The sequence below is a fragment of the Pleurodeles waltl genome, chromosome 5 (assembly GCF_031143425.1).
Source record: "Pleurodeles waltl isolate 20211129_DDA chromosome 5, aPleWal1.hap1.20221129, whole genome shotgun sequence".
NCBI classification, from domain to species: Eukaryota; Metazoa; Chordata; class Amphibia; order Caudata; family Salamandridae; genus Pleurodeles; species Pleurodeles waltl.
Genome location: NC_090444.1, coordinates 1,188,525,431 through 1,188,544,124, shown reverse-complemented (window position 1 = coordinate 1,188,544,124; position 18,694 = coordinate 1,188,525,431). Strand labels below are relative to the sequence as shown.

At 42.5% G+C, this 18,694-nt stretch overlaps 1 protein-coding gene across 2 annotated transcripts in view; it reads right to left on the bottom strand.

Moving 5' to 3' along the window:
* QRSL1 (glutaminyl-tRNA amidotransferase subunit QRSL1) overlaps positions 1-18,694 on the bottom strand; it is a 166,720-nt gene that overhangs the window by 109,676 nt on the left and 38,350 nt on the right. The window contains exons 2-5 of one of the 2 annotated variants that reach the window (XM_069235435.1): positions 10,549-10,697; positions 10,112-10,210; positions 8,446-8,542; positions 8,134-8,310 (exon numbers count right to left, since the gene is read on the bottom strand). In XM_069235435.1, the coding sequence (XP_069091536.1) occupies positions 8,134-8,310; positions 8,446-8,542; positions 10,112-10,121 (284 nt within the window). In that variant the 5' untranslated portion in view covers positions 10,122-10,210; positions 10,549-10,697. Of the gene's footprint in view, positions 1-8,133; positions 8,311-8,445; positions 8,543-10,111; positions 10,211-10,537; positions 10,698-18,694 lie in introns of both variants that reach the window. The other variant, XM_069235434.1, reaches the window with a different exon arrangement.

Below are 18,694 nucleotides of genomic sequence, written 5' to 3'. Positions count from 1 at the left end.
TGCGAAACAACTGATATGGGAAAGAGCATGGTGGCAGGTGCAGACTTATTAAACGCGTACACAGAGGTGTAGTAGGCAGTGTGCCATGGTGAAAAGCTGATGATTCCTACTGGCAACAACACCAGTAACTTCGCCCACTTTGCTCTACTGCGTCCGAAAAGGCCATTAAAAAAGTTGGAATACGAGCCTATAACTAACCTTTAAAAGAAGTGTGAAAATATGTTAATACCATCCAAGGACCGTTTCTGTGAGCTGAAAAAGCCTGTGTAAAGGTGACTTTCGACAGAACTAAACTGTTTTATTTTTTTATTTTCAGGTGCCAGCCAAGAGTACACAATAACAATCGACACTTGCAAGCCACAGCTCCGTTCGTTTATAGGCAAACAGAATAAACAAAATCCATCTGTACAAACTAATTAGATTCAGGTGAGGACCACTTCCCTGCCTCTGAAGAAGATTTATAACTTCAATTTGATTTTGCAATTAGACGCCAATCACTTACTGTCCCACGCTGCATTATTTTCCCATAGGAACATGAAGCACAACACGTTAGTTTTTGAAGAGGTAAGATGGTTATTATAAAAGGTTGTACTCCAGTATCCACTTACCAATATTAAAGCAGCTTCATTTTTTATGAGACCATCTATAACTACAGAATTCTGCATCGACCAGGGCCAAATTCTGATTTAAAACATCTCAAAAACATCAGTTTGTACAGCTTTGAACAAACACGTGATAGTAAAAAAATAAGTATGTCATATTGCCATTATACAGTAGAGAGCAGTCATCACTGAAATACAGCTGCAGTGCCCTGACTGGTCAATCTACTTGTGTGTGCCCCAATCAGGTCGATCAGAACCAAAGATGGAAGTCCCATCTATGAAGAAGGCCCACGTAAGGTATTAAGTAAAAAATTAAGCCTGGGGCATGGCCACGGAAGATGGCGGGTGGGACACACTCCTAAGAGGCTCCCACTAACCCCTGTAATATCCTGTAGAATCTTGCCTGACTCTGTGTCGCTTGACCTAGAGACTAAGAGGTCGATTATGACTTCAGCGGACAGAAAAGGCTGCCCGCCGAAGTCCCGACAGTTAGGTTGCCGCCAGTGCAGCCGCCTTCCTGTGGGCCCCATTAAGATTTTCCCTCTGGCCGAGCGGGAAACGGCATACAACATTGACGCCTGCTCATAATGGAGTCGGAGGTAATGCTGTAGTGTGTGGGGTGCACCAGCACCCGTCGCGATGTTCACTGTCTGCAAAGTAGATAGTGAACATCCTGACAGGGCTGGCCAGGGGGGGCCCCTTGCAGAACATCTCCGCCAGCGATTACATGGCAGTGCTACCGTAATGTAATCGCTGGCAGAGAAGGGACTCTTAATCCCCAGGGCAGCGCTCCTTGCAGCGATGTCCTGCCGGATTAGGACCACCAGCAACGCCAGACCGACGAATGCTAGTACACGTCCTAAGACCGCCACAGTCGTAATGAACCCCGAAGTCTGTGACAACTTTAAAGGCACCTTTATACCCCCAACATCCAGTACTTCGAGGTGGGGAATCAACAAGAAGTGCATTGGATGGAGGTGGCCTTGGCCTTTGAGGGCACTAGGCTGATTTAGGGGACTGCACTGCTAACGGAGAAGGGGGCTGACAGGCTCTGCTTGTATCGGGGCGTGCAAATGTGGACCGCATCAGCTCCCCCAATATATCGATTCAGCGCAGCCTCGATGAGGGCTGCAACAGGCTGGATGCGGGGCACTGGGCAGCCAAGATGCGCTCTAGCAGGACAAGCTGGAGAGATGTGGCCCCGGTGGGCTGAGACAGCAGATACCATGCAGGGACTTGGCCCCTTAGGTCCTGCAGAGAGAGGAACTTTGGCAGCCTTCAGGTGAGCCCCAGCCGCGTTTGGGCCTGTTACTCCCCTGGAGCCCCCTTTGATCCTCAGTGCGCCTGCTGCACTCCCTACATGGCGAAGGGGTAGGGGAGGAAAAACTGAAAAAAAGTGGTGGCTAGGGGCCAGTCAGCAATAATGTGCGATCTGAGGATGGGAGGCTGAGACTGCGGTGCCCGAGTGCCTCCCTGCTTCTGAGGGCCCAATGTTACTGTTGCTCTGTATGGGGGGGTGATACCTCTCTGACTTAATGGCATTTTATCTCTTCTTTCTGTGGCCCCTAGCCTTCTTGAGCATTAAGCCCTGAACTGGCCCTGACAGGAGGAGGGTTTTTGTTGTAAACTAGTTGGGCTGGTATTTGTGGGAGCCCCCTTATGTGGTTGACTACGGGGCTCCAGGCCCCCAACGCGGGGAAGGAGACTGCTATTCTTTGGAGGCCAGTACTTTCATTGAGCGGAGTAGCACAAGGGGAACCTGGTGGGCTGCGCAATATCGTACTTGGCTGGAGACCTGGTGATATGGGCGTGAGCTGCTTTTGCGAACCTCCTAACACCCACATGGGGAGGAACAGGGAGTCTGCATCCCCACAGGGGAACACCATCGAATATTACTCCACCCTGACGACTCAGCAGCCCATGTGTCAGGCCATGGGCACGGGGGAACGTGATCCAGAAACGTCCACCAGAGAGTGCACGAGGGCAGAATAAATGCCCATCATTCAGGGGTTTAGGGTGGCCCTCGAGAGCAAAATCGAAATAGAGGCCCTTGAGGTGAATTTGCTACATACAGACCTTCGTAAGGTGTCCCACAAGGTCCGGGTGGCTGAAGGTTCTGAAGCACCAGGCTGAAGTAGCTACTCTGTGGAAACCGATGACCAGGGTTACCTCAATTATGGGGGTCTCGGAGGCACGAGTGGAAGATGCAGAATGGGCATCACGCCGCAATAGTGTGCACTTCTTGGGGTTCCTGATATGTGCAGAGGGAGGTGCCGTGGAAAACTTCATTGATAGATGGATCCGAGATGCCCTGGAGCCTAAGGGGTTGTCTTCTTTGTTTGCAATTGAGAGGGCTCAATGGACTTTGGTGGCCCGCTGCAGGCCATAATAGCCCGCATCTTAAACTACAAGGACAGACACTGCATCCTTTGTGCGGCCAGGGACACTGACAATGCACGCTGGACGGCAGAGCCATCACTATTGTTAACACTTATGCCCATAATGTAGACAATTGGTGTTTCTAAGGGACCTCCAGGACCTGCTGGAGGGCAGGGTGGGCTCCCCTATACTATGGGGGGGGGGGGGGGCGATTTCAATTGTATCCTCTATGGGGACAGGGACCAATTTAGCCCCTTGCCCTTCTGCTGGGTAAAGAGATGGAACTTTGGGGGATTCGGGTGGTCCACACTACTCAAGTTGTATCATTATACACGGATGACGCATTAGTTTATGTGCAATCCCTCAGTGAGTCGGTACCACTACTGATGCAACTGCTGAGGGTTTTTGGAAAAGTTTCTGGCCTTAGAGTTAATATCTGTAATCGCTACTGTTTCCACTGACAGAGTTGGTGGGGAAGCAGGTAAAACAGATGCCGCCAGTGGGGCTCTGGTGTGAAACTAAGTGGTTCCATTACCTGGTAGTCTGGGTTACACACACCGAGGCAGAACACAAGATCAGGAATATGGACAGGTTTGCGAATGGTCTTGAGAATTCAATTAAGTTCTGAAATGGGCTCCCTCTCTCTGTGATAGGTAGGGCGGCCATAGCAAACATGGTATTCCTCCTGCGCTGTCTCTACATTGTACAGAATTTACTCTTTCCACTTGAGCCTGGTTTTTTCCGTAGACTGGACAGTCTTTTGGTCTCCTTGTTGTAGGCCGGTGGGTGCAGTAGGGAAGCGTTATGGGTGCTTAAATGGGATTTGGAGATGGAGAGTTAGCTGTCCTGGACATTCAGCTACATTATTATGCAGCACATTTGCACCACGCTGCAAGGTAGATGGCTGAGTCAGATAACTAGGAGAAGAGGCTGATTGGGAGCTTGGCAGTGGAGCACACCTTACCACAGTTATTGATGCATGCGGGTAAATCAAACTACCCAGTTTCTTAACTGGGTCAGGACCACGGGGAGGCAATTTGAAAGAAGGTATTCCACATGGTACTCCATAAAACCTTCTTCGATAGGGAACTGTGGTTATGGGATCCGGCACCCTTCCAGGCCATCGATAATGATATGTCCATTGAACAATGGAGGGCAAAGGGATGTCAGGTGGCAGGTGATCTGTATCCCGGTGAGGCACTTATGATGTTTCAAGATGCCCAGGACACGTTTGGAGTCAGTACGGGGCAGTTTTACATTAGGCCAAACTGGAGAGTGTTGTGAGAGAGGTTTGGTGTGAATTTCCAGCGGCGCCAAAGCCCTCACAGGTCGTCTACTGGAGGGGGGGAGGGGCAGCATCTAATCATATTATTTTACAGAGCTCTCCAGGATGATATGATGAACCAACCCTATGCTGAACATAGAGCCTGGGAGAGGGAGCTGGCAGAGCCGGCTAGCGGACCACGATTGGATTTTTGCTTCAGCGCTGGTGCACACGTTCTCTTGCAACCATAGATTTAAGTTGCTGCATTTCCTTTTCCTCCACTGCACCTACATGACTCCTTATAAAATAAACAGAATAGACCCCTCCAGGGGGGCTAAACGTGTATGCTGCTGTGAAGTTGGAGCTACCTTTCTGCATCTGGCCTGGGAATGCACGAGGATGCGGGTTTTCTGGGGGTTAGTGGAGTCTAGGATCACAGCTGCTGCAGGTATTACAACTGCTCTAATTCCGATTGCGGGTTTATTCGGTGTAGTGAAGAGACCCAAGGGATGTAAAGTTCCCTACAAACTGGCTCAGCTGGCTCTGCTCCTGGCTAATCGTTGTGTGGCCTTCAGGTGACTAGGCACCAGGGTGCCACTGGTAGCTCAGTGGCTGAAAGACTTAATGGAGTGTGGGGTAGCGGAGGAGCATCACATGCCCTCGTCACGCACTGATGAGGGGGCGAAAGGGGAAATACTGCTTTGGGCCAATTGCTTGAAAAACTTAACGAGTAAGGAGACTCAAGTACTGATGATAGTTCTGGGGAGGAGGGGTGACATTCTTGGTTAAAATCTACATTGACATGTATAAAGTAAAGTTTGTGTTGTGGTCCTTCATTATTGTGCAGATCGTCGTCTTGGTTCATTTAAAGATGTACTCACCTGGGTATGGACCTTTGTACTGTCTCACTATTTAACACGAGCGGTAATTCATCTCTGCCTACGTGTGTAACTCGTGATGTCTGGAATGACTTCTATGTAATTGAATGCGGGGTCCATTCGATTCCAAAGGGAACAAGGTGACAACTAAACTGCAACAGAGGTCGAGTATGAGGCAAGAGTGGGAACTCAAGGGGCATATTAGAAGGGATGCACTCGGGAGCAAAACAGAGTGATGAGGGAAAGTGAATGCCACTGTTTGACTTTACAGAAAGAAGACCTACAACATGTCAATACATCTTTACCCCCAACAACACAGAGGGAGACATGACGCCTAGAGACAGAGTTAGGGGACTGCACTGCGAAGGGACTGGGATGTTAGGAACAAAAGGAAAAGGAAAGTAGAGGATTTTAGAGGAATAAAACAATCTAGATGGATTGGTGACGCACACAAAAATGAGCCCACAAAGGTAGTCCACTACTAAGTTAAAAAGGTCAAGAATTGTGCACTGTTTTCGGGTACTGTCTGCTTGTGCACCCCGTTGTGCGGACTGGCGAGGTATACTTCTGCTCCAACTGATACATGATATTGTGGCAATAGCTGCACAACCAGAATTCCTTATTTGTCCTTTAATAAACTGGTCCAAAGCGTCCTTTGATGTGTAGAATTGTTCACTTCTTTATTTATCTGATTACCTGACTGTGATATAGTTTGAGCTTGGCAATCCTCTGTCCTTTCAATCAGATTTTTGTTTATGCGTCCCAAAATGTGGTGATATAACTAGCCTAAGTCTTATGCGCCCTCTGGTCTGTATTTTCCCAATAGCTAAGAGATGATGAATGTCGTCATATAATATAAAATGGACGCGGCTAGTTATATCAACACAATGCGCAACGCTGCTGAGCCTGTAAAAGATGATATGATAGTTCTGTATCTGCCACTACGGATATAAGGCGCACAACAAGCAGTTTTGCTTTACTCATATCGCCTTTACTTCATCTTTTAAAAACATAAATATTTGGGAATAATTTGGAAGACACAGAATGAAGATTTATGAAATAGGAATAGCAGTAACTCTTGTTATGCCAAACTTGTACGTTTTGAATTAACTACGTGTATGTACCATCCAACATGTTTGCAGAAGTCAAAGCACTGGTGTTGCATTGCTGATTGCTATCACTGATGATACTAATGTCTGCAAAAATGTAGAAGTGAAGAAATAAAAACTAAAGTCATTAGGGCAGGCGCTATGCTCCTGAAATACTGTGCACTTAACATTAAGGTGCAAGTGGAAAGCTAAGGAAGTCATTTTATATCTACCTAGATGTTTGGAATAACACATGTGAATTCGTTTTTCATACGTGGTTTAAGCATCCCTGGAGCCTTAGCGTTATTGCACATTAACACATACTTGAAATACACTGCCATGTTATTTACTAGTATTGTACACTGCATATTCAGCCGGCAGTTCAAGTTTAGCCTGGTTGTGAAGTTGGCATCGCAAAGTGGGAGAAAGTGCAGTTTTATTGAAGTCAGATTGACTTTGCTATGCCGCAGTGGCAGAGAACTCTAACCAAGCAGATTTACCACTAACAGCATGAAAGAGGTGAAACATTGATCATCAAAGGGATAAGGATATATGGCGGGAAAACTTCAATTAACATTTATACATTTACATATTAAATTATTAGTTGGAAGTTATACTCTAGGCCAAGTTGGTCACAATGAGATCTTATGATTAAGCAAACAGTAAGGAGCTTCTGTGTTGTGTGCAAGGCCACATATGACTCAAAATGTCTGTTCACAGCACTTTCTGCAGTTTTAAATTTGGAACATATTCTATTTACTAGGATGAAACAGACAAACGTCCTGTTTTGAATTCTGTCCAATGCTCGGGTGAGTTAACAGTTTATATGTTATTCTTAATGAACAAACGGGAATGCTGAATTTCATTTGCAAATGAAACAGATAGAAAACGAAAAATAACGCAGACGCTTACAATACTTTATACTTTCCCGGGGGCTGCCATAAGTGGTAAGGATGTTCCTGGGACTGGATACAAAGACATTCTAAAACGAGGAGTATATATGGGCCCTCTACTACATTTATGTTCAAGTAATATCCTGACGAGGAAATGCATTACAAATCGCAGGGCAATCACATTAGAGAACAGTGTAGAGTGTAACAATCCTTCAAACTGCACCCTTTAAAGAAGATTGCAGGAAATTACATCAAATGACCATTCAAGGTAAAGGTAGCAACATACTGAAAAAGAAAGAAAGACGGAATAACTGTACCGTTATATCCCTTTTCAAGCTTTATGAAAAGTATTATTCAGCCTGACTGAAGAATTTTTTGGAGAGGTTTCCACTCATCACATTTGCCGAGGGCCATCTGCCACATTTTGAGATACATGCCACCATATGACATGGGGTACTCCAAAACCCTCCAATCCCCACATTGGCATCTGCAGACCTAGTGAGAGTCACCGCTCGGGAAAATCTCGGTGACACCAATTTTACCACACCTGTGCAGCGGGGTGGGCTTGAATGCTAATCCTATGGGCCTTTATCCACAAATTGCTGCAACACTTGGAGGATGTTCGGAGTACGACCAACCACAATGTGGTGGTCTATTTCAGGGCCAACACCACCTAAACAGTGGCAAGCGGATAATCCTAAATCAAATGGCTGCTCAGTCATCACTTTAGCAGCATCAATAACACTGAATTTCAAATGTAATGTCCCCGCTAGAACAGGGTCCCCATCACTCTCAGAGTTCCACCAGCATTTTGAAAAGTTAGTGTTATACCAAGGAAAGAGGATAGTTCTTCCCCCATTTTTATAGGAATTCCTGTCATTGCACCACATTAAATGAGGCCTCATATGACGCCACCTTACTTGATGTCTGTTATCACATTTTAAAATCAATGAAAAAAATCACTGAGCAGAACTCAGTTAGCAAATCCAGTTAGTGCCAACACAGACAAGAGAAGAAAAAAAATCTCACGCGTAGCATGTGCCGGAAGACACTGCAGCTGCACTTCCACCCGAGCTTCCTCCAGTTACTAGCCAGTTTGAGTCTTCAGTTTCCAGCTGACGGCTGGGCACAAGTTTCTTCCTGTAGTGCCTTGAATAACTCCATGGGTTTTTGACTGGTCCAAATATACTGTCTGTACTCCCCGACCTAGCGTAAGTGAGGCATGCCACACAAATTAACACCAAGCCTAAAACAGACTAGTCAGCTTCAGATTTATAACATTTGCCATGTTAAACGTCAATGAAAATAGCAACATGATTAAGAACAAAAAGTTTATTTTACCCCATTGCAAACTCATCCAGGTTTGTTTTTCCCATAAGTACTGCTCCCTGATCCAATAATTTCTGAACCATTGTTGCATTGTATGGGGGGATATAACCTGAAAAATAAATATTTTCATACGATAGTGTGCATCGCTTTATTATGCTGAATTTAAAAGTGAACAATAATGCATAAACTTAGATAACTGAGATGCTACTGAAGGATGATTGAACATCAAAGGCACAACTCCATCTGTTCACGGATCTGTAAAAAAGACATCTGCTATACACTATTCTTCAACGGAATGCCCCATGGAATAGGATCTAGACAACTGACATAAAAATGGGCAAAACACATTCATTTGTGGAAACTCCAGTCTTCTAATGGGCAAGCGTAATCTAAACACAGGCAACGTTGAGGGAATAAAAGTGAAAATAATGGAAAACAGCCTTCCTTTCCCTTTACCATGCACTGGAGCAAAGGAACTGGATTAATTAACAGGTATGACATCTAGGTCTCAGCTCACAATATCAAGTAGTTAATAATACTGACCAAATTTAATCTCAAAGTGTCTTCCTGTGGACTATGTGACACTAGTGTGATGGTCCCAATGAGGGGTCTAATCAAGGCTAGCTACTCACTCACAAAGCAACAATCAAAATTCAGTTTTAGTTTGTGCACTTTCTTCCAACAATTTCATTTGAAGGTCAAGGCGGGAGGCCCATTCACAAAGTTGACCTAAGTGAGTAGACTTAAGTTTAAATGTGTCCTAGATTTAATCTTTTCTGGGGAATTTACAGACCTGCAGATGGTCACATTTAGAAATCCAAAACATTTTTACATTTCTGGGTCTAAGCATCTAGCCTTCCAGCTCACTTAGGAACAACTAATCACAGGAATGGTGTACAGCAGATTTTGGACTTTTCATATTTTCTCTCCACATCAACAATATTTTCCCTGAAATTAAACTCTTTGCTAACAACTCAGTACTATAAGTTTTTCATGTACTTCAAGGCAGAAAAACGCTATAAAAAGTTGATAACTAAGGACATAAGCTGAGGAAAAACCCATCAACCCGTTCCTACAACTAGTATGTTTTTTCACACCCGAGTCGGCTTGCTTATGCTATGAAACTAACAACAACTCAGTAACCCAGTTTATCCAAAATCATTTATAGAATTTAGTTACATTGATGAAAGCATTCAGATTATAAAATTGCTATGTATTCCTATTCACATACAAAATCCAGTAGCAATTCCTGCTTGTAATGCAAAGTTACACAATATGTAATACTACAAACTAGAGGGACGTTTATAAGACACACTATTAATATTTAAACATAGGGAGGTTGACTTTCATGCTAAAGGGAAGCAGTTTCTCTACGGAGAAAATGGACAAAAACAGTTTTCTGCATAATTTACGCATGCAAACTTTTCTGCCAGGTGGAAATTGCAAAAGCATAAAATTTGCTAGGTACTCTGATATTTTTTGCAAATCCCATAAAAGTTTGAATACAAATGTGAAACACATAAGTAACTCCCTGGATGTAAATTTACCATTTGGTTTGGCTAGAACTTTGTGAACCAGAACTTGAAGATCTCTGGAAATAAAAATTCAGAAAGGAAGTCGAGATAAAAAGTTAATGGCAGCTATTGATATGCATGTTACAAAATAAAATCCGCTTTACCTTTCAGCATCTTTGAGGCACATGTTGTCTCAATTCCAGCAGTGCTGAAGTTGTCTTTCACTGCTATGGGAACTCCGTCTAAGTGTCCCAGAGGCTGACCTTTAAGGAAGAAAAAAACCTTCAAAGTAGCCAAACTTCATGTAGCAGAACAAACAAATGGCTTTATATCATATTAATATAATATTATATATAATACTACTTCAAGTGCAAACAAATTCTGTTTAGATTTTGTTTTACCTTGCCAGCTGGGGTAATTTGTGAGCAAATAAATGTGAGATAACATTTCTTTTCTCGCCATTTTGCAACACCTTCATAATTTTCATATGCAAGACAAGTAGTTGACCCTTTTCAAAAAAATACGTACATAGGCTTAAAATACAAACTCAGGCAGAACAACAATAACTAGAGTAATCTACAGAAATGTACCTCTCCTATACCTCTTGTCTGCCTCCTTCGCCTGCTTCAAAGCTTTCTCTTCTGTCACCGTGATGTAGGCGTTAAGACACTTGGCTGTTTTAATGAAGGTGAGGCACCTCTGGCACAGCTCAGTTGGGCTGACTTGCCCTTTCTTTAGAGAAGTGGAAATCTAGAACAAAGAAAGCAAAAAATATATACCTGGCCTCCTGCACATCATCCTTAAAACATGCATCTGTATAGTTACTAAATAGTTATTTTGCTGCCTGATGGGTCTGTAGGCAATATCAATCCATGCACGATGGACAAGTACTTAGGTCTGGCCAAGAAACACCTTTATTCGCCAGACCATTTTGACATATATATATATATATATATATATAGAGAGAGAGAGAGAGAGAGTGAGTATACATAATACAAACAGAGGCCCTTTGGCCAGTTCAGTTCATCCATACAGCGTGGGGCAATGACTTCGACCAATTTTCAGCTACTGGGCTCTCTTACTGTGAACAACAGGATTTTTCTCTTAAACACATGCACATTCTCCCCCCCCCCCCCAAAAAACAAAAGTACTTCAGTACTAGGGTTCCTTCAACTTACTTTTTAGTTTGAGCGTAAGCGTTCGACCTTGTGTATACTTTTAAGTATAATTACACTACAGGCTTAAAGCAATTTCATTTGTTGGTTACAGTGTCCTTTAAAAAGCCTTGCTAGCTAGTGGTCCGTTCTGCCTCTTTGTCCCTCCTTTTTCTCTTTCAGAGCAGTGACCTACTACTGTAAAATTACAGTTTGACGTCTTTATCTCTTTTTTAGGGGATTTTTTTTCAGTGTTTGCCTGCTCATCTTACATGGTGGGTGTGTGTTTCAGAGCAGCCACGCTTCCTCAGACAAGTCCTCCAGCATGTCTCCCTCCCCCCTAGCTCCGTCTGCAAACATAAAACAACTGCAGAGGGGGTGATTCCAGGGCCAGCTCGCCCTCGCTCTCTTTGTCTTGTTTCTTCTGTGTCTCTCCTTTACGCTCATAGCGGCTGTGTTGCAATCGTAGGGCTCAATAAAAATTAAAGTACATGGGTTTAACCCATTAAACAAACAGGATAATCAAGAGTTTTAACTTTAGAGCAAAGCTGTACGAACTCATGGCAAAGCTATAAACGATGGCGTAAGTGTGGCTTTTCTTCACCAATTACCCTCTTTTTCTTTGTGTGATTAGTCAGACTGTCTTAAGAAAACTCTTGTCTCCGGACAAGTACAAAGTAATTGTAATGGTTAGCCTGCCATCTGGCGGTTATGTGGTGTAAAACGTAGGTCTTTTTAAGTCAATCTCAGATAAAAGCCACCACTTTTTTGTTTAGTTGTTTTAAATTTTTTGACGCATTGTACAAATGCTCTCTTCCTACACTTTAAGTCACAAGTATAATCAAAATTGCTGGTGAATGGTGTACTTTTAAAACAAGCGACAAGCATGTTAGGAGAACCACGGTTTGTTTGGTGACTATATTCGTGGGTGTTGCGTTGTACTGTAAAATATATATGTGGTATTTCAAGCTACTTATGTGGCTCCCAATCACTGACCAGTGTAGCCACGTCAGACTTACCCAAGCTTGCTAGGTTTGGTTGTTCGAGTATATGCTTATTGGATGACCTCACCAAGCGTTGCGAGTTATGCGTCTGGGACAGAAGTCTGTTACATTCATGTTGCTGTGGGACTGGTATGCGCTTTGGCATGTCTGTGAAGCAGAGGAGAGTAAGGAACAAACAGCGCTCAGTCAGCTTCAAGATGGCTCCTGTGTTGGGGTTAATCTGAAGCAGCATGCTTCATTACAGAAGAACTGGCAGGTGAAGAGAGAGGAGTGTCTATATTCACTCATAATGAAGATGAACCCTAAAGTTCTTTTGTACCAAGCAGAACTGCGACAGCAAAGCACAGTTTTAACAAGCTACAAAAGTGCGGTGGAACTGTCAGCTAGTGATGTTCAGTATAGTCAGTGTACAGCCAGTAAGATACCAAGATGGCACATGTGGTCCTAAGGAATAATACACAAAACAGGGGTCTTGTGGTGGTAATATCAGACAATATGAAAGTAGGTGTATGGGCTCTGTGTTGGGTTGCTGATTGTGGCATCAGGATTCCCGAGTTGAAACACTGTTTTCACCACTTAACCACATTATGTGATCCTGGGCAAATCACATTGACATGTTTTCCTGTTCCTTTATAAGCTGAAATTGGGAGAACTCAGAAACAGTCCAGCTCAAGTATGACAATTTTATTAAAAACTGGACTTTTGCACTTGGTAATGCTATAAGTAGTGTCGTTACAAGACAGGTCTACTGTAAAATTTATCAATAGGGCCCTAACATTTTCATCCACAATGATGTATCTGCCCAAATTAATTTAACGTGACATTTATTCATAAAGCTGTTGGCTATAGCCTTTTGCTCAAAGAATACAAACTATATTCAGAGTAGATACAAATTCACAACAGAAAAACAGACTGAACCAAAACAAAAATAATAAAACAATGTGCTCTTTCTGTCTAGGTCATCTCTGGGTCCCCACACTATGTTGAAGGGGTCCCCAAAATTATAATATAAAAAATATAATAAATAATGGCAATATTTTCATTTTTTGCTGCAGATAGAGAAAGAAGGTAAATGGAAGTGCTTTAGTTATATGCAGGGCCACTATAATTATGTGGCAGAGAGGACCAAATTTTATGGCAAGGTTGACCAACTTATGTGGCAAGAAAAGTCCAGTTATGCGTTTACAACGCCAATAGTTCTAACTCAAGCAAATGCGAGACCTATTGCATTGCAAATGCTTGTTAAATATTATATACACATATTATTTTGGATTCAACAATGATTTTTATTGTTTGTTTTGACAATGTTTCTTGTTATTTTGGCAATGGCCCCACTTAGTAATTTTTTCATTGGTTTCCTTTTTTAGGGCTGGTCTGAACGTTTGTGATTAACAGAAAAATAACTTTCAGCTTTCTACTCAGAAAGGGGCTTCGCTCTGCCCCACATGTTGGTATCCCAGCATTTGATTGGGCAAAAACTGTGTGCTTTCACTGAAAACAAAATGCTTGTTTTGGAATATATTTCCTTGTGGGAAAAGCTTATGCTCAACACAGCAAGCCTGAGCTGGTTATGGTGACAAGCCAATGATCATCGATGTAAGCTAAACCTATTTATTAAAAAAGTTACCACAAAGGCAGTAGACCAAACGTATATACTGTGAAAACCATACATAAAAGTCAATATGCATTTAAGGGTCGATTGCTATTACTCTTTTTTTAAAGCCTGCAGAGAGGTATTTTGTTACATATAATCTCACAGGTTACCATACTAGGTAAATGTTTTGGGATTGGTTACCCCTCTGACAAACTGGGAGAATGGAATTACACTATGATCATCCTTGACAGACCCTCTTAGGAGAGATAATATGTTGCGTTTCAACAGTAGTTATGTGTTCATTTGTAATTTTAGGGCTGTATGCCCGATGGCTGCCTTGTATGAAAATGTACACTCAACACAGTAGGCCTGAGTTCATTACCGTGACAATCCAATGATAACAGCTGATTGGTTCATTGGGAAACGTTCTGTCTGATGCCAAGGGCCTAATCTGTATATTATGGAACGTTATGACAAATGCAGCAGGCCTGGCTTATTTATTGAGAAAAACATTTGCCAAAACCAATCAGCATTTAACAGTGTATTGCTATCACATTAGACAGTAAACAGTTATTTCTTACATGAATCTCATGGATTAGCATAGTAGGAAAGCATTTTGGTGCTGATCACCCTCTCTGACAAATCTCTGGGGTAGAAAATTTACACTATAATAATCCCTGTTAGGCCCTTTTGAAAGAGGGTTTACATTGTTTAGTCAACTGCAATTCTGTACCTACTTGACATTTTATAACTGTATTTATGATATCTGCCAGCTTACACTAACTTCAGTAGGCCTGTATTGGTAATAGTAATATTGGGTCACTAGAAAAGGTTATGTCAGATTCCATAAATCTGATGTACGTATTATGAAAATGTATGACAATGCAAGTAGGCATGGCTTATTTATTGTAAAAACACACATGCGCACTGTGCTCTCTCCACCCAGCACTATGTTGCCGGGCTGGAGAGAGCAGCACAGGCTCCCAGTCAGCCTGGGAGCACCCTGGCTGGGCACTCCAGCCAAACCTAACGCTCCTCTGAGCAGCGTCAGGATTGGCTGCAGGGCAGGCTGGGAGTCTGTGCTCGCAGTGACGAGGGAAAGAGGAGCGGCGCCCCGGCAGAGCAGGTAACTTTTTATTTTCTATTTTTTTATTTATTACATGTTTTCGTCCCACAACCCTCTCCATGCACCACCCCTTTAGAGCCACAACTGCTGGAACCAGCAATGCACCAATCAGTCACAGAACAAGTACCGCATCTCTATCTCTCTCCACATCTGTCTCTCTCGTGCTCTCTCTCTCGCCCTCTGTTTTTGACTCTTACTCTCTTTGAAATTCCCAAACAAGTCCTCTCCCGAGAGACCAAACAGCCTCTAGAATGGATGTTTATCCCATACCGCTTAGTGGCATCCGCAGAGGAAGCACAGGAGAGCTACCATCTTTCATTAACTTTTGGACACAATCCAGAAGTAAATCTGAGTACGTTTCAGTGACTGCAAATGTGGTCAACACGCAGCCAATGATATTTTGTCACTGGTAAGGACTAACGACGCTCTCAGTCCTCTAACACACCAGCCATCTAGGAATGCTAAAGTAAGGAGAATGTATTTCAAGAGCATTCAAAGATGGGTCTTCCGTGTTTGTGTAAGTTCTGCTAGAGACTGCTGAAGAGTTGACCAACTGTTTAGTATTGGTTTAATATTTGAAGATAACTCACGATTTAGAAGCAGTATGAAGGTTTTCTTGGAACAATACAAAATAGCCTCTCTAGTGCAAAATATTGGCAAACCTGACAGCTGGCCTTGTGATAGCAAACTGAATGCTAGTTCTATTGACTTTGCCACTGCTTGTTTCCATTTGTTGTAGACACAGCTTAACTAGCCCATGGTAAGTACGTGGATAACAGTAATCTATTTTCTGTTGCTAAAAATGAGTAGCCGTGGAAGGGTATTTCCTTTTATGCAGATTTTTTGTTTTTTAACTGCAATGGGATATATGGAGTTTAAAACGCAGATGACAATAGTTAAGCTAATAACATAGCAGATATTAAATAGTCATTTTGTTTCATGTATTTACATAGATGTGCTTGCATACTTCCTTTGGTTCAGTATATGTTTTTTCATAGTAAAATATATTATCATTTTCCCAATAAACATTTTCCACTTTTAAACTTTGGAGTTTATTACTATACCTGTACGCTTTAATATTTACCGAACGGTTTTCTTTGGTTTCCTTTGCATCTATCTACACTTCATGTGTCGTTTCCTTTGGGCTTTACTTACTGTAATCTGAGCTATCGACATGGGTAAGAACCAAAATATTTAAATCTCCCTCTTTAATTCTTCACTCCATGTGAGTGTTTATGACTCAGTGAATTTGCAGTTAACTGTAGAACATGGTATTGACGCTAATAACAGTATTTAATGTATGTTAAAGCACATTACCACTTCATGTTCGAAGTAATTTTATAAGCATTTTGTATGTAAAGTACTTATCTTTAACAAGCAGTTGCGTTTGACCATGATGTCGTTTTAGACACACGGCCAAAGGTGTTTTCTTTTAGCTTTTGGTAGATGCGCTAAATGTTGCAAGTAGTGTACGTATACATCATATTTTTGTCTGTCTCCAGCCTCTGCCTCATTTCACGCTCCATGTGTGTGATCTTGGGCAGAAGTCGTACAGGAGCAATTGCTCTTTACTGTAGACCATGGCAGAACCGTTCCAGTTAACAAGCACGAAACAGTTGTTTATTTCACTTTCTCTGTGTGTGTAAACGCTCTCTGAAGATAAGCTAACATTGCGTGTACACACGCCATATGTCTTCTGATATTAGGAGGTTCTGTCTGAACCGTAGTATTGTTTCTGAACCGAGTGGTTGCCGTGGGGTTTAGTCTCACTCAACACTGCATATGTTAACAAGGACATCACCACCACCACTACCATTATTATGACTACTACCAACACTACCAGCATTACCACTACTATCATCATCACTTTTAGCACCTTCACTTCCTGTACCACAATCATTAATACTAGCCCTGTCACCACTACAACCATTACGGCCACCATCACTAACATGGAATACCACCACCACCAACCACATTCAACACAGCTACCACAATCACCACCCTGACTACCACTATTATCACAGTTAACAACATCACTACCATTACTACCACCATCAACACTACCATCTCTATCTGCACAACTATCATCACCATTACTGCTAACACCCCTAGCATCGTACTACCTACTGCAGCCACAGCCAACACTACCATTGCCAGCACCACCACACACTAATGCCATCACACTACTACCACCTCTGCCACCACACCCACAACAGTACAACACTATCACCACAATTAACACTACCACCTACACTATTACCACCATCACCAACAACATTATAACCATCACCTCAACCACCACCATTATCACCATCATCACTGCCACTGTTATTACCACTATCACCATCATTACTAGTACTACCACCACCAGGACTATCACCACCAATATCACCGTAACTACTTTCTCCACCATCACCACCCGTACTGATGCCACTTTCTCCGTCATCACTGCCACTATAACTCCCACTTGCTGTGATCACAACCACCACTACCACCATCACTACCACTGTTATGATTAATAACACCACTGCTGCTAATATCACTATCAGTACTTTAACCACAAACACCACTACCAGCACTGGCACCACAACCATCGACTACCACCATCACTCCAACCAATACTGCTACCATCACTACCACAAACATGTAACACCACTATCACCATTATCAATTATACTAATGCTATCACCACCACTGCAACCACTACCACCATAAATACTATCACCACCACTGCTACAACTACTACCACCATCATTGCTACCTCTACTACCACCAGCCAGGCCATTGGCTTTGCCAGTGCCTGTTTTATATTATATGTCTTTGCTCTACCTTTTTGCTTAGCCATTTAACAACCTGACTAAGTTCGGTTTGTGGTTTGTATAGTGCTCTTACCCTCTGTTGGGATATTTAGGAAATCTGCAAGAAAAGCTCTTGGAGAAAGACCAGCTTCAAAGATACAGTGACTGAAGACATTAATTTGACAAGGCAGGCTGTTCTCCAGAGAATGAGCCAGAGCAGAAAATGCTCAGTCATCCATACTGGTCTCCTGTAAGCTAAGGTATGTATACCTGTTGATCTTCTTTTGTTTGGTCTTAGCCACAGATTTCTTCATCTGCAATTTAATGTTACAGTACATATCAAGGGTTCCTTGGTGACTATGATTCAAGGAATTACAAGCAAAGAAAGAGATTGTAAATTTTAGGGGCTAAATAGCAGTCACTTTTTGTCATTTGGACAACTACTTTTTTAGCTTCCAAGCAAAAATACTAAGTTTTCAAACTCGGAGCAGAGAGGGTATGAAAGTAGCTATAAAATGAATGTGGTTTAGGAATCCTAAAAGTACTATGAAGGGAGGTAAATCCGTATCCAAGGAGATTATAAAGTCTTTGTCTATGGAAGGACAGTTTTGCATTAAAAAGCGGACACCTGCATATATAAGACACAAAGCAATAAACGAAGATTCATGACAAGCCTTTTCCCTTTAAAGTTCAAACATTACATTTGTGGCCTGAAAGGGAATTCCAATTTGTCTCATCAAGCTCTCTTGCCGACATGTATTATGACATGTTCCCTCTATACCCCTTTGGAGATTTGTGTATCACAATACATTTGCTTAAGTTAAACTCGTTGCATAAACAGCAAATAAGATAAAACTATACTGCTTTCAAAATGTCAGTTCATGACAACAAATGTGGATATCTCCTATCATTTCAGCAGAGGATGCTACTGGGAAAGCTACGCATAGCTCTCGGCAGTCTGAGATTGCCAAATAGTTATATTAGTATTCTAAAAAGACCAAATTTAAGTTGCCTTTTATGTTCTTTAACATTCACACTCTCGATAAAGAAGTTGGTGGACAATGTGCAGTT